This window comes from Mus caroli, unplaced genomic scaffold (assembly GCF_978045245.1).
Source record: "Mus caroli unplaced genomic scaffold, Mus_caroli_1 scaffold_18, whole genome shotgun sequence".
In the NCBI taxonomy this organism is placed as follows: Eukaryota; Metazoa; Chordata; class Mammalia; order Rodentia; family Muridae; genus Mus; species Mus caroli.
The window spans coordinates 65,345,743-65,360,636 of record NW_028227273.1 but is presented as its reverse complement, the minus strand read 5'-3'; the positions used below and the strand labels follow the sequence as shown (position 1 = coordinate 65,360,636).

General features: G+C 51.4%; 2 protein-coding genes across 3 annotated transcripts; one reads left to right on the top strand and one right to left on the bottom strand.

Annotated features, from left to right (window-relative positions):
• Nucleotides 1-2,192: 2,192 nt before the first annotated feature.
• Nucleotides 2,193-5,713, top strand: Clpsl2 (colipase like 2). The gene is made up of 3 exons (XM_021150124.2): nucleotides 2,193-2,282; nucleotides 3,966-4,088; nucleotides 5,618-5,713. The coding sequence occupies exons 1-3, from the start codon at nucleotides 2,193-2,195 to the stop codon at nucleotides 5,711-5,713; spliced, it is 309 nt and encodes a 102-aa protein (XP_021005783.1).
• Nucleotides 5,714-11,830: 6,117 nt separating this feature from the next.
• Nucleotides 11,831-14,027, bottom strand: Clps (colipase). 2 transcript variants are annotated; one of them, XM_021149879.2, is made up of 3 exons: nucleotides 13,941-14,027; nucleotides 12,315-12,437; nucleotides 11,831-11,997 (listed from the first exon to the last, which is right to left on the bottom strand). In XM_021149879.2, exons 1-3 carry the CDS (start codon nucleotides 14,025-14,027, stop codon nucleotides 11,866-11,868), a joined length of 342 nt encoding a protein of 113 aa, XP_021005538.1. In that variant the 3' UTR covers nucleotides 11,831-11,865. The 2 variants fall into 2 exon arrangements, with proteins under 2 accessions (XP_021005538.1, XP_021005539.1); XM_021149880.2 differs by lacking the exon at nucleotides 12,315-12,437.
• Nucleotides 14,028-14,894: the final 867 nt, after the last annotated feature.

The following is a 14,894-nucleotide window of genomic DNA, read 5'->3' as shown; positions in this document are numbered from 1 at the left end:
GCAGGAGGATTGCCATGAATTTGAAGCCAACCTGGACTACATAAAGAGTTCTAGGCCAGCCTGGGCTACAAAGTAGAACCCTATCTCAGAACAAACAAACAAACAAATAAACAAACCTCGCCACCTCTTTATTCCCAGCACTCAGACAACAGAAGCAAGTGGAGCTCTGTGAGTATGAAGCCAGCCACCTCTACATACCAAATTCCAGGCCAGCTGAGGCTATATGCTGAGAATCGATCTCTTTCCACAGAGTCTTGCGTGGAGGAGAGACACCTCAGGACAGGTGTGTCTGTGTCTCTGCCATCCTGGCTTGACATGTCTGTGGACGCAGAACCGTTTCTTTGGAATTTTACATGCAAAACATTAGATTTGGAGGCACAACGAGCTGGGTTCATCCCTTAGCATCACAGAAATGAGGCAAGGTGTCAAGCATCAAACTGGGTATGGAAGTGTGTGCCTGTAACCCTAGCACTCATAAGGCAGATGCAGGAGTAAGTGTGTATGTGTGTGTGTGTGTGTGTGTGTGTGTGTGTGTGTGTGTGTGTGGTGTGTGTGTGTGTGTGTGTATGTGTGTGGGGTGTGTGTGTGTGTGTGGTGTGTGTGTGTGTGTGTGGTGTGTGTGTGTGTGGTGTGTGTGTGTGTGGTGTGTGTGTGTGTGTGTGTGTGTGTGTTTCTACCATGCCCCTCCTCTGGAGGTCAGAGGACAATTTGCAAGAGTTGATGTTCTCCTTTTACTATGTGGGGTCCTGGGGATTGAACTCGGGTCTTGAGGCTTGGTAGTAAACGACTTTACCCAGTGATCATTATCACAGTCTACGGAGTTCAAGACCAGCCGGGAATATAGGAGACTTTGATCTTAGAATAAACAATGATAACAAATGAGGTTTAATGCTAGTCTGGCTTGAATTCCTTCTTACTCTTACCTCTTGGTAATGAAGGAAGGAGCCTTCACTGGCTAAGGGGTTGGGTAGCAATGTGGTCAGACTCATGGGGGTAGAGGGAGGTAAGGACGAGGCTTGAGGTCAGAGAACACAGGCATCTAGCCCTCATATGAATAGTTTTAGTAGAACACTAGCTCCTGGCTTCCGTGAGGCTGTGTGCGTGTATCTCACCTGAACACAGAGGTTGCACAGAACTCTCTCTGGCCCTGCTGAGGAATTCCCCTGCCGTAGACCATCTTTCTAGAAACAGCACCCTGCTTTAGGGGTCAGGCTATGGGACAACATACCTGGCTACTCGGTAGGATTGTCAACCTCTGTCCAGGGGTGACTACAGGGGTTAAAGGTCAGCCAGGTCTGGAGACCAGCTGTTTCAGCTCAGGTAGCTTCCTCTGAGACCTGTGGGCCAGCCGGGCCAGCAGGAGGGATGAGAGCACACTGCATATTCCAGCCCTGCCCCGCCACAGGAATGTGTATAGGGACGGTGCGGGTGGCTCCAACTGTCCTTCAAGTCTGCTGTCCTCACATATTAGGACAACCAGCCTCGTCCTGTATTTAGGGTCGCAGGCTAGAGTCTCTGGTCCCAATACTAGCCCCGTAGTAAATAGCTTTTCTCAGAGAAGCCACTGCAGCTGGGCTCCGGGTCCCAGTCAGCTTCCGCTAATAACCACCCTGATTCTCTGCTCTGCATTCCACTAGGGCTCACCCCGCAACCCTGAGCTCACCCCCTCACCCTCCTGCCTCACCTTCATCCCATCTGCCCCTGCCCGGAAACCCCAGTCAGGTCTCCATTGTCTCCAAATGTCTCCCTCGTCTGCCTCAGGGATTCTTTGCCACCCTAGGCACTTTGGGTAGGAACGTGCTACGGATCTCTTTCCCTCTAAGGGCCCTGGCCCTGGTCCCTTAGTGAGCTTGGCAGCTCTGCACCACACACCCCACCCTCTTCAAACTCGCTACTCAAGATGAGTAAAGAAAATACCTTTTCCTTTACAGTTTGAAATCTGTGTTTCAAAGTAGCCACTATAAGGCTCGCGGGTTCCACAGCACAAATGCCCGGTTGGTCCAGAGCCTTTCCTCCCTCCAGCCCATCCAGAGGCTGCCAAAGCCTAGCCTGGGAATCAGCCGTCCTTGTCCCACATGCACTGAGCAGGACAGTCTGTGACCATCGGGCCCACGCTGGCTGGCTCCCACTCCCACAGCGACAGGGACTTATCCCCAGCCGGGTTCAGGGAGCTTGCGGCCACCCAGGCCATCATGGCCTTCACTCAGGCCTTGGTCACCGTCCTAGCTTTGCTTGCTGGGACCCTGTCACACAAACGCAGTGAAAACTCAGCTCCCAAAAAGGTGAGCATTGCCCTTGACTTGCCCTGGGACAGAAAGGTGGGGACTGAGGGCTGTCGGATGCACACCCTGTCTGAAGTGGGGTAGGGATGGAGGTGGGGGTAGTGGGTATTGTAGATGTACTTCACAGTCCTGGGCAGGTTTCATTTTGCCTTTCCTAGACTGGAGATGGTTGCCCCTGGCCCAGCCCTCCTCTCTGCTTTCTCAGCCCTGGGCTCACCACCCCTCCCCCACTATCCCAAGCCCTCTCTACCTGCTGATTCTGGGGTTCCCATGCTCTCCTCCAAGACCTAGGGACCCTTCTAGATGCAAGGGTCTTCCTCTCCCCTTTCTCCCTTCCATTTTTTTTTAAATTCTTAAGGTTCCTTCCCCCCTCCCTCCTTCTCTCCCTCCCCCCTCCTATGTCTGTGCATGTGAGGCCAGGGGCATCTATCTCAGTGGAGTCTGTTTTTCCCTCCCATCTTTACTCAGCCCCAGGAAGGGGGGAAAGTGAACTCAGGTCGTCCAGCTTACATAGGAAGCTCCTTTGCTGGCTGAGCCATATTGCCCCCTCTCTTCATGCCCATTAACTATGGAATCCATGCTGGTGAGGGGGCAGGATGCCCAGCTCCTGCTCTTTTTTGTTTTTTTTGTTTTTTTTTTTGTTTTGTTTTTGGTTGGTTTTTCGAGACAGGGTTTCTCTGTATAGCCCTGGCTGTCCTGGAACTCACTTTGTAGACCAGGCTGGCCTCGAACTCAGAAATCCGCCTGCCTCTGCCTCCTGAGTGCTGGGATTAAAGGCATGTGCCACCACGCCCGGCCACTCTTTTTTGTTTTTAAAGTTAGGGTTTTTTTCCCCCCAAGATTTATTTATTATTTCTTTTTTTTTTTAAAGATTTATTTATTTATTACATGTAAGTACACTGTAGCTGTCTTCAGACACACCAGAAGAGGGAGTCAGATCTTGTTCAGGATGGTTGTGAGCCACCATGTGGTTGCTGGGATTTGAACTAAGGACCTTTGGAAGAGCAGTCGGGTGCTCTTACCTGCTGAGCCATCTCACCAGCCCTATTTATTATTTCTTTTTTTTTTTTTAAAGGTTTATTTATTTATTATATGTAAGTACACTGTAGCTGTCTTCAGACACTCCAGAAGAGGGCGCCAGATCTCGTTACGGATGGTTGTGAGCCACCATGTGGTTGCTGGGATTTGAACTCAGGACCTTCGGAAGAGCAGTCGGGTGCTCTTACCCACTGAGCCATCTCACCAGCCCCTATTTATTATTTCTTAAGTACACTGTAGCTGACTTCAGACACTCCATAAGAGGGTGTCAGATCTCATTACAGATGGTTGTGAGCCACCACGTGGTTGCTGGGATTTGAACTCGGGACCTTTGAAAGAGCAGTCAGTGCGCTTAACCGCCGAACCATCTCACCAGCCTCCTCTTTCTTTCTTCCTTTCTTTCTTTCTTCCTTCCTTTCTTTCTTTCTTTCTTTCTTTCTTTCTTTCTTTCTTTCTTTCTTTCTTTCTCTCTTTCTTTCTTTTTTTCTCAGTCAAGTCCAGCTTCTAGGAGGGATACCCTGGGTGGGGGTCTGAGGTGACAATCTCATGGCTTTCCCTCCTGGACCCTGAGGTTCTTGGGCAATGCCAGGACCTCTGTCATCCTTCTGTAGACAAGAGCTAGTAACCAAGGGGCTATTTCTCCAGGCCAACGGAGACAAGTGTGTGCACCATACCCAGTGCTCCAGCGACTGCTGCCTCATAGACCTGGAGAGAAGCGGAGCCTTCTGCACCCCCAAGTCCCGCATAGGCATGGGGTGCTTGCCACAGGTGAGACACCCACAAGCAGGGAAAGAGTGGGGGAGGTTATAAAAAAGAGACAGACGCCTCTGCTCCCCCACTTCCCAGCCCTCACCCCCACCCCCACCTGCCTCTTCTGGTGCCCTGCCCCCACGACCAACTACTATTCATCCTGCAATCTCTCTTCTATGTGGTATTTTTACATCCTGGGCTGCCCCAAGGAAGGGGAACTTGCAAAGACTCATTGAGTCACATTCCCTGTGCCCCCCCCCCAGTGACTGTACATAGTAGGTGCTTGTTGCACACCAGATGAGAATCTTTTCCTTAACCTCTCTGAGGTGAGAAGGACGGGAGATACACCTACCTTGACCTAGTGCCTGTGACCTGGTTACCTGGGAGGGCTGCAGGGCTAGCTAGGACCTCAGCTTCCTAGGATCCAGGCTTACATCCTGGCTGCCCCCAGCTTCTGCCTTTAGGACCTGCTCTGACCTTAGTCATTGGGACTAATGTGTCTCCCTCACAAAGTGACTGGGGAAAGTTCACAGGGCTCATTCAAGCAGGTCAACTGAGATCAACTGGGAGATGCAAAGGCACAAAAGGTTTTCTTCCTACTCCAGGGCCCTGGACCCAAAGACTCCTAGGAAGGATGGACCCAGCCTCCATATCCTGGCTTGGTCCTCTGCCCGAGCTTAAAGGAACCAGCCAGGGCCCCACTGTGGCCTGGAGAATCGCTTTATTAGTATTAGAGGCCACTTGGTACATTGTATCTCCCTCTCTAGAACAGGGAGATGAGAACTGTTCTAGCTTGCTTTCTGTTGCTGTGATAAATACCAAGACCAAAATAACAACTCAGGAAGGAAAGTGTGTTACTGGGTCACACTCCATCACCACGGGACATCGCGCGGGAGCTGAATTAGAGACCAAGAAGAAGCACTGCTCTGTGGCTTCCTACTAGGCTCAGGCTTAGCCTTTCATACCAGGTACACCTGCCTAGGGATGGCCCCGCCCACAGTGGGCTTGGCCCTGCCATGCCAATCATTAAGACAATCTCTCACAGACACAGCCACGGGCCAATCAAAGGGAGGCAATTCCTTAACCTAGGTTCCCTCTTCCCAGATGAGTCTAGGTTATGTTAACAAGAAAATCCAGCCTGGGGGTTGGCCGGGGGCGGAGGGGGGTGGGGTGGGTGGGGTTAGCTCATCAGTGAAGAGCACTTGTTCTTGCCAGGAAGGGGTTCCATTCTCAGCACCCACATGGTGGCTCACGACCATGTGTAACTCTAGTTCCAGGCAATGTAATGGGGCCTGCAGACATATTCAAACACACAGGCAAACACATAAAAATAAATAAACAAATAAATAAATAAATAAAATCTAAGACGAGAAACCAGGGCAGCCGCTATCCCCCACTGGACAGAGGAAGAAAGGATATGACCCAGGCTGTATTCATGGTCATATGACATGGAACCTCGGGTTGGGGCATCTCCCACCACTATTTATACTCTTACCCCAATCTCCACAAGTGTGATACCTTCAATTCACACCCTTCCTCTCCCACAGACCAAGAGGAGCCTGAACATCATGTGTCCCTGTCGAGCTGGCTTGAGTTGTCATTCTAAGGACCCCACATGTCCCCGCCGGTGTCAAATGATATAGAGGATGACATAGGCTGCTCTTGGCCCCTGCTGCTGGACCTTCCCCTCCACAGGTGTCGCCCCCATCCCCAACTCCACTTCGACTCCTGAGCATTAAAATCACTTCCCGGCTCTGCTGTCTGTCTGTCCTTTGTGGGAAAGGCAAAAGGGGACACTGAGGCAGGAAGAGAGCCTCTCCACGGGTTGGTTTTTTGCCTAAAGCCTTGGTGGGAATAGGGATGGAGGGAGGAAGGAAGGGAGGGAGGGAGAGTTTCCTGGGGAGAGACTGGACTGAGGATGAGGCTGGGAGTGTGTGGGGAGAGTCAGAGTGAGGAGATATCTTGTGGGGGGAACGGAAGGGTGGAGGTCACTGGGAGTGTGTTCAATTGTGTAGGGATGTATAGATGCAAGGACGTGGGCAAACAAGAAGACTCGGCTGGCTTACTGAGATGAGACATTTGCTGCCAAGCTTAAGGACCCGAGTTCATTCCCCCAGGTGTCACATGGTAGGAGAGGTGGAATCCCAATCCATCTCTCTCTCCTCTGACATCCACACGTGTAGCCCAGCATGTGTGTGCCACACGCAAAGGAAAATTAAAAAACAAACAAACAAACTGTCATGCAGGAATGTGAGGCTAGAGAGATGGTGGAGTGGTTAGGACTGCTTCCTGCTCCTCCAGGAGACCCTGGAGAGTTCAGTTCCCAACACTCCCACTGGGTGCCTCACAAGGACCAGTTAACAGCAATGTCAGTGATTCTGTTGCCCTCTTCTGGCCTCTGCAGGTACTGCGCTCATGAGACCGCGGGGGCGGGGCGTGCACATGTACACTCCCCCCCCCACCATCCTTTTAAAAAAAACAAAAAACAAACAAACAAACAAACAAACAAACAAAAACAAATGAAAGGGTGTGACTTGTGGAATGGCAAAAAAGCCGGTGTTTTGACTCCTCCACTTTTAGGAGGAGTCCTGCCTCCTCCTGCCAGCTCCACTGTACAGACAGACAAATTGAGGCTCAGATTAACAGGCTGTGCCCCAGGGCTCAACCCTTGGGTGTCACCATAGACTTCCTTGCTTCAAGAACATCTGAAAAGCCCATCTGGACTCGTTTAAGTGATGTGGGGAATTTGTTTGTGGTTAGGTATGAAATTCAGAGTCAAGGCAGGTCTCAGCTCAGGCCCCAGCCAGCCCCGGGTCCAACGCTGAATTCCTTCCTGGTAGCCTAGCAACGTCAAGAGTTTATCCACTACCAGTGTGAATTTTTGTTTTTTGTTTTGTTTGGTTTGTTTTGTTTTGTTGTTTTTTAGTTGTGCATGCATGAGCACACGTGGATGTGTGAGCATGTACAAGCTCATGAGCGCAGGTCCCATGGAGGCCGGGGGTAATGGGTTTGCCTGGAGCTTGAGTTGTAGGCAGTTGTGAGCCACCCTGCTGCGGCTACTGGGAATTGAACTGAGGTAGTCTGAAAAAACATCTTAACTGATGGGTCATCTCTCCAGCCCATTTTAAAAATAATTTTTAAAAGGCTTCTTTTTATGTTGTGTGTATAGCTGTTTCCCCTGCATGTATTGTCTAGACACAATGTGCATGCAATATTCGCAAAGGCCAGAGCAGATATCCCGGAACTGAAGTCTGGGATGGTTTGGGTGCTGCCTTTGACAACCACAAGGAGCCTTCTCCCCAGCCTCATGAGACTGACACTTACCTAAGCCAATCACTGACTAGAAACCCAGCTGGGACAGCCTGGGTTCTGCAGAGGAGGGTGGAGGCTGGGACAGCCTGGGTTCTGCAGAGGAGGCTGGAGGCTGGGACAGCCTGGGTTCTGCAGAGGAGGCTGGAGGCTGGGACAGCCTGGGTTCTGCAGAGGAGGGTGGAGGCTGGGACAGCCTGGGTTCTGCAGAGGAGGCTGGAGGCTGGGACAGCCTGGGTTCTGCAGAGGAGGCTGGAGGCTGGGACAGCCTGGGTTCTGCAGAGGAGGGTGGAGGCTGGGACAGCCTGGGTTCTGCAGAGGAGGCTGGAGGCTGGGACAGCCTGGGTTCTGCAGAGGAGGCTGGAGGCTGGGACAGCCTGGGCTCTGCAGAGGAGGGTGGAGGCTGGGACAGCCTGGGCTCTGCAGAGGAGGGAGGAGACTGGGTGGGCCTGCTTCTTCCAGGTGTTCCCACATCCACAGAGAATCTGCTCCACCTCCTCCTCTGGTCAGCTTGGCCTTACTCTCCCTGCTTAGCTTACACCCTGGTTCTGCACCTCCTGCCCCACACTCCTGAGTGCTGGTACCACAGGCTTGCACTACCATGCCCAGTTTATGCAGTACTGGGGTGAGAACCCAGGACACTCTACCAACTGAGTCCCCCTCCCTCCCCCCCCCGCAAGTAACACTATGTGACTTTGCCCCCCAAGTTCTTTCTTTTTTTTTTAAGATTTATTTATTTATTTTATGTATTGAGTACACTGTATCTCATTCCATCCTAAAGATTTACTTATTACTATACATAAGTACACTGTAGCTGACTTCAGACACACCAGAAGAGGACATCAGATCTCATTACAGATGGTTGTGAGCCACTGTGTGGTTGCTGGGATTTGAACTCAGGACCTTCAGAAGAACAGTCAGTGCTCTTAACCGCTGAGCCACCTCACCAACCCCCACCACCAAGTTATTTCTGATTGGTGAATAAAGATGCCAACATTCAATACCTGGGCAGAAAAGACATGGGGGGGGGGTTAGGGTTCCAAGGCTGAGGGCTTGGCGGAGAACAATGAGGGAGAGAAGAGAGGAAGAGGAAGAGAAAGATGCCATGGGTTAGGAGTCAAGAAAACATGGCCCTGAGGGGTGGCCAATTGGAGTTAAGAGTGGCCCAGATGAAAGATAGTAAATAATAAGTCAGGGTTATCAATAGGAAAGTAGATTCTAATAGCATAGAGGGTAGATATCTTCCAGCTCTTGTGCTGATTAAGGCTTATTGTAAATATAAAGGTTGTTTGTGTGTGTGTGTGTTTTTTTTAATCAGGGAACTAAATGCTCAAAGGTAGGTACAAACCCTGGATTGGGATTAAAAATTTCTACAACAAGGACATTTACATGCCAATATGTTACTCACCTAGCAATGTTGGCACTGTGCAGTAAGCCAGACATGGTGGCTCATGCCTTTAATTCTAGTACTTGGGAGGGTGAGGCAGGAGGATTGCTTTAAGTTCCAGGAGAACCTAGACTAGAGAAGCCTCTTTCCTAAAATGACATCATTACTCCTTTAGCCTTTTCCCCATCATCCCCTTGTTTAAGGCAGCAGAGAGAATACCTCAAATCCACCAAAGCTGCCTGCCTTGGGATGTTTCTGTCTGGCAGAAGGAGGTGATGTGTAGTTTTTAGACAAAGCAGAAAAAGAGAGTAATTGTGGCACAAGAGAGGAATTCCAGCCCTGGTGTTTGGCCCAAACCTACACGTGGTCTTCAAACCTACACGTGGGAGGGGAATAAACCACAGAGTCTACAGCCCTCCATAGGTACTAAAAGGTTCAGACCATACATATTAAGGGTGGTTCCAACTCTTCTACCACTACAGAGTATCCTGCCATTGTCTTTTTGTCTTTTGTGTAACATTGAATGCTCCATGCTGGAATCTATGAAACATTCATAGCTTCTGAACATAGCATCATCAGCTTCAAGTGGGGGGTGGGGGGTGGGAGGCGGGGCAGGGGGGGTTGGGGGCTGTCTTCGCCATCTGTAGGCATTTAGAAAGCAGTTGATTCTCCAATTCTCTCCCCTTGCTGTGACCCTGGGAACTATGAGAGACCTGGATTTTCAAGCCACCACACAGAAAGCAGCCTTGGATTCAGCAGACACTACACAAGCAAAAACCCACCTTTTCTGGGCATGATGCTGTAAGCCTGTAATCCCAACATTCAGGAGGCTGGGCTCAAATTTGAGCTGAACTCCGGATCCTCCTTCTTCAGCCTTCTGAGTGCTGGGATCAGCCAGCCAGAGTCAGTGAGGCTGGAGTTTAAATCAGATCCTAGAGGGGCCAGCGGCTTCCTCAGTCTTGAAATGAGTGCTGACCCCCAGGGGGTCTCCATTGTTCTCAGAACAAGGACTTTCTATATTGTAACAAGGACTTTCTACATTGTGACAAGGACTTTCTACATTGTAACAAGGACTTTCTACATTGTGACAAGGACTTTCTACATTGTAACAAGACTGGGAAGGAACTAAACATCTCTACCCATCCAATCCGGTTCTGACAATAAACCAAAGTTCCTTTCCACTCCCCTCCTCCCCAACATGTCAGAACTTGAGTTCATTCTGCATACTTACAGAGTAGGGGTAAGGGGCTACGGACAGGAGATGCTGTCCTGGAATTCTGTACCCCCAAGCCCCCACTCCTGCTCCTCAGTTCCCGTATGGCTTCAAGGCTGAAGCCCTTTGCCCTAATCCACTTCATCTGCTTCCCTGAGACCACGCCCTCTCCAGGCCTCAAGCAATTAGGGCAGAATTGCAAACAGTTGTCTGGGAGGAGCGTGATAGTCACATGACCCACACTCTAAGGCCTTCTTTGAGTGAACTTCAACCCCCAATACAGCTGAATTCCTGAAGATAGCGGTTGTTTGGCTGGGAGAATAGTCCTGTACAGCACGCATTCATGGCTGTTTCTTCTGGCCTGTTTCTCCTGCTAGCCCAGAATCATAGGTCCACAGGAGTTCTTCTCCCAGCCTTTGATTATATGGTCATGACATAGTAGGGGCCAAGCCTTTAGCTGTACCCTAAAAGAGCTCTTCACTTTTGGACCATCCTATGTAACCACAGCAACAGTGGCTGTTCCCCCCTCCCTCAGCAACAGCTTGTTTTGAATGTATCTCCCTATCACACACACACACACACCGCAGTTCCCCACTCTCAGGGGGTGCAACCCTCTCAGGCTGCCACTGCCCTAAGACTGTACTGTCTGGGAGGGCAGCAATCTCTGAGACTGGTAGGAGAAAGCAGCAAGTGGCATAACAGAGAACGTTGGGTCCGGGATGATTAGGAAAAAGAAGAAAGGCTCTGGTCCTGGGGTTTGGGCTACAGCTGTCAGAGAGACTGGGGGACACAGCACCTGCCCTGAGCTCACAGGGCTAGCCCCACTTATTGAGCACATAACTGATTATGAGTCACTTTTCTCAGGGTTAAGGGGGTTGAGAACCGCTGCTCAAGGCAAACTTCTTCATATCACAATGCCCACAATTGGGGCAGACCAAGTCTAGCTACAAGGGAGGCTGCATGGCCCTGCCTGAGAATTTGTGATCCTTCTCCCAGAACTGGGCTTGCCGCCTCCTCAAGTAATACTGGAGTTCCACTGTCTGTCAAGAAAGAGGGGCAAAGCCACTCCCCCTTCTATGGTGCAGGCCAGGTGCAGAGGCAGGAGACACATTTAGCCTGGAAAGAGGGCCACGGTGGTGCTTTTGCATGTATCTAGACTGACAACAGTGCCCATGGTATTTTAGGCTCCTCAGAGGTTGAGGGAAGTATCTTCGGTGTGCAGAAGTGCCAAGGGAGTTGGGCTCTACAGAGACACAGGACTGCCAATCACTGTAGTTGCCTGAACAAACCTTTCTCCCAGTAAGCCTGGGGCTCAGAGTCACCTGTTCTGAAATTCTGGGAGGGTGACATGGCTCAGCAGGTGTTTGCTGTAAAGTCTGATGACCTGATCAGATTCAGGGCCCCAGCGAATCCCCACTGGAGGCCGGTGCTGTCTGCACCTGCTTGCCTGTCCTCAGGGGCTTGGAGGGGTGGAAGGCCTGGAGCTTGCTTCGGTTTTTCGAGACAGGGTTTCTCTGTGTAGCCCTGGCTGTCCTAGAACTCACTTTGTAGACCAGGCTGGCCTCGAACTCAGAAATCCGCCTGCCTCTGCCTCCGGAGTGCTGGGATTAAAGGCGTGCGCCACCACGCCCGGCTTGGAGCTTGTTTCTTAAGCCCAACTCTAGTCCTGCCTATTCACCAGGCTGTGGACCTCAGTCTCCACACGCCCTTCTGCCCTGTGGGACCCTGGCCCTGGTAGACAAAGGTTTATGAGACTTTTACTTGCAGAGCAAGGATGGGCAGAGGCGGACAAGGTTGCAAGTGGATTTTAATTGCCAACAGCTGGCTGGCTCAGATGGGACAGAGGGAGGAAGAGAAAAAGGTAGAGCCCAGCTAACTTCGTGATCTCACTGCTTGGAGCGCCTGGAGTCGAGGCAGACGCCATAGTTGGTGTTGGTGATGGCGCCGATGATGCTCCTGTCCCCCTCGCAGGTCAGGCCCCGCTCGCAGGGACACCGGTAGTAGATCCCATAGAGGGTCTGCAGAGATGGGAACAACAGAGTCACTTGGTTATCTTTTGCTCCCTACTCTGCTGGGAACTGGCTGTCTGGTACTTCCCAGGGTGTTCCTGACTGCCTCACCAGGGGACCATGCATTAGGTCTCCTCCAATACTCCCACTAACTTAATGGCACCGAGGGGCCTCTATTTACCCTGTGGAATGGGAACACACACCTACCTAGGGGTCACTGTGAAAGACAAGTGGGGTCATGGGATGGGCTCCTGAGACCTCCCGTCTCCTTCAACATTGCATGTCCAGATGCTCCCCCCCCACTCCCTCCCCTCCAGGGCACACACCTTTGGGGAGCACTCGCTGTTCTCCATGGCCTTGTGTGTGCAACGGGCGATGCCCAGGATGGTGTCATGTTGGCAGCATCTGCTCTTACACTGCATACTGTTCAAACAGATCTCACCGTCCTCCTGCAGGGACAACCTGTCAGCCCAAACCCTTCCCCCATGCCTTTCTCCAGAGCTTGTCCCTGGCCCCACCACAGCTATAATCAGTGCCTCCCTTGATGGGTCTGGGACCACTGTGCCCTACCCATGTCAGGAGGTGGGGGGCAGCAGAGAAGCTATCCTGGGCTAGGAGTGCAGGCCTATAGGTCCTACTGGCTGCTCCTGGTGACCCTGGCCAGCCATTGGCACCTTTCTGCCTTGCACAGGTGCCCCCAAAGCAGGGTCTCCCACATTTCCTTCCTTCTGTCCTTTTTATGAGACAGGATCTCACAGCCCAGGCAGGAGTGGATTTAGCCCAGGCTGGCCTCAACCTGTGATCGCCTGCCCCAGCCTCCGCAGAGGTGGGATTATACACAGGCATCATGTGCTTGACTTTACCCACTTCTTAGAGGAGCCTGTGAAGGTGGCAGCCATCTCTCTACAACACCCCACACTTACTGGGCACAGAGGCACTAGCTTTTTTTTTTCCCCCCTCTCTCTCTCTGTAGCCCTGGTTGTCCTGGAACTCACTCTGTAGACCAGGCTGGCCTCGAACTCAGAAATTCTCCTGTCTCTGCCTCCCAAGTGCTAGGATTAAAGGCGTGCACCACCATGACCAGCTGAGGCTCACTAGCTTTTAATCCCAGCACTGGACAGGCCGAGTCAGAGTCAGGTGGCTATGAGTTCAAGGTTAGACTGGTCTACAAAATAAGTTCCAGGAAAACCATGGCTACACCATGAGGTCCTGTCTCAAATGAGTAGAGGACTCTACCCTTGTCCAAAAGACATGTACAGAGATTTCTGGGCTGTCCTAGGCTAGCCCACACCCCTCGCCTTCCCTGGGGCTGCTGGCCATGCAGGGCTTGCCCCACTGAGCCATGATGAGAAGGCAGCATGGGTCCTTGCACAGGCTCCAGCCCCAGTTTCCCCAGCTTCCTCTGCCTGGCTCTGGGCTGTACTATGAAGATAAACTGCACATCCTCCCAGCCCTTAGAACTGGGTCTGGCCTACAGAAAGGAGGCTGGAGAGATGGCTCAGCAGTTAAGAACACTGAATGCTCTTCTAGAGGCCCTGAGGTCAAATCCTGGCAATCACATGTTACTGTAATGGGATCCGATGCCCTTTTCTGGTGTGTCTGAAGACAGCTACAAAGTACTCATAGAAATAAAAGTAAATGATAAAGGTCTTATTAGAAGGTAGAAACTAGAGTCATTATCATGCTCTTTTTAAGAAAGTTGTCAGTCTTTACACCATGGGACCTTCCTATCCAGGGTTCTAGACGAGCCTTAGGGCTCGTCTTTGCTGCAGAGAACACTTTCTCCCTCTCAGTCCGATGGAGTTCAGAGCTGTTCTCCATCTCTCTGGCAAAAGGCTCATGAGACAGCTGAGAACTCAGGGAGGGATGCCCTAGCTGTGTGCTGCCAGAGGTCAGAAGCCCTGCTTACAAAATCCCCATGAGACTCTGCCGGCTGCACAGAGGTTCCTTACCAAATTGATAATAAGACCCCGGGGTCCGGGAGCTGCATAGGCCACTGCAAGGAGGGACACAAGCAGAAGAACAAGGACCTTCTCCATGGTGTCTGGTAAAGCTGGGGTGGATGGAAGCTGGAGGTTCAGACAGCAGAAGGCAAGAGCCAACTGAGGTAGAGGGCCTTTAAAGAAGCCCTATCTACACGTGACCCGCCTTCGGCACACTGTACAACTGGCCACAAACAGGCACAGATGTGGTCTGTCAGCTGGGGGAGGGTCCTGATAAGATGGTTGACAAAGGTCATATTACCTGTGTGTGTGTGTGTGTGTGTGTGTACACTCATGCGCGCACATTCTCCAGTTCATGGGACTATGGGTCATGTTATCACACTGTGGTTAAGACAATAGACTCTGGGGCTAAGTCGTTCAGTGTTAGGGTATTTGCCCACCCAGTGCTTATGAGCTCCTGGGTTTGATACCCAGCAGCACCAATAAGGGGGGAAAGGGTGGGGCGGGATGGGAGGAGCTGTGTGAGGGAGTACCGGGAGGAGAGGGGGGGCTAATATTGGGATGTAACGTGAACAAATAAATCAATTAATTTTTTAAAAAGTGTGGAGGAGTAACTGTACAAACTATCAGCTGGCAGAGATGGGAAGCCTAAACGTTCTAGCTGAGCCTTCTGGTCTGTCAGCCAGAAGTGACTTCAAGAGCCGGAATGGTGGAGTGGACTCCATCTGCTGTCTTGCGTTAACTGGAAACTCCTGAAGTGTGTTTATAGGACATATGGCCATCTGCATAGCACGCTGAATCAGACTGTTACCTGAGAGCTCTGGAGATCTGAGCTGGTGACTTGAGCATGGAGTGGCAAGGCTGGGGTGACTCACAAGAGGAACCTAAGGTATTTGCGTCACCTGCTGTGAGGCCTGCCCAAACTCCGGTATGAGGTTTAGGCAACAAGGGTATTAGGACCTT

Excerpts from the sequence above, each read along its gene's own strand:
- Clpsl2 (XM_021150124.2), top strand. The coding sequence starts at position 2,193 with ATGGCCTTCACTCAGGCCTTGGTCACCGTCCTAGCTTTGCTTGCTGGG. Across the intron at positions 2,283-3,965 it reads AAAACTCAGCTCCCAAAAAG|GCCAACGGAGACAAGTGTGT; the intron begins GTGAGCATTGCC and ends CTATTTCTCCAG. Across the intron at positions 4,089-5,617 it reads GCATGGGGTGCTTGCCACAG|ACCAAGAGGAGCCTGAACAT; the intron begins GTGAGACACCCA and ends CCTCTCCCACAG.
- Clps (XM_021149879.2), bottom strand. The coding sequence starts at position 14,027 with ATGGAGAAGGTCCTTGTTCTTCTGCTTGTGTCCCTCCTTGCAGTGGCC. Across the intron at positions 12,438-13,940 it reads GGGGTCTTATTATCAATTTG|GAGGACGGTGAGATCTGTTT; the intron begins GTAAGGAACCTC and ends TTGTCCCTGCAG. Across the intron at positions 11,998-12,314 it reads ACAGCGAGTGCTCCCCAAAG|ACCCTCTATGGGATCTACTA; the intron begins GTGTGTGCCCTG and ends CCATCTCTGCAG.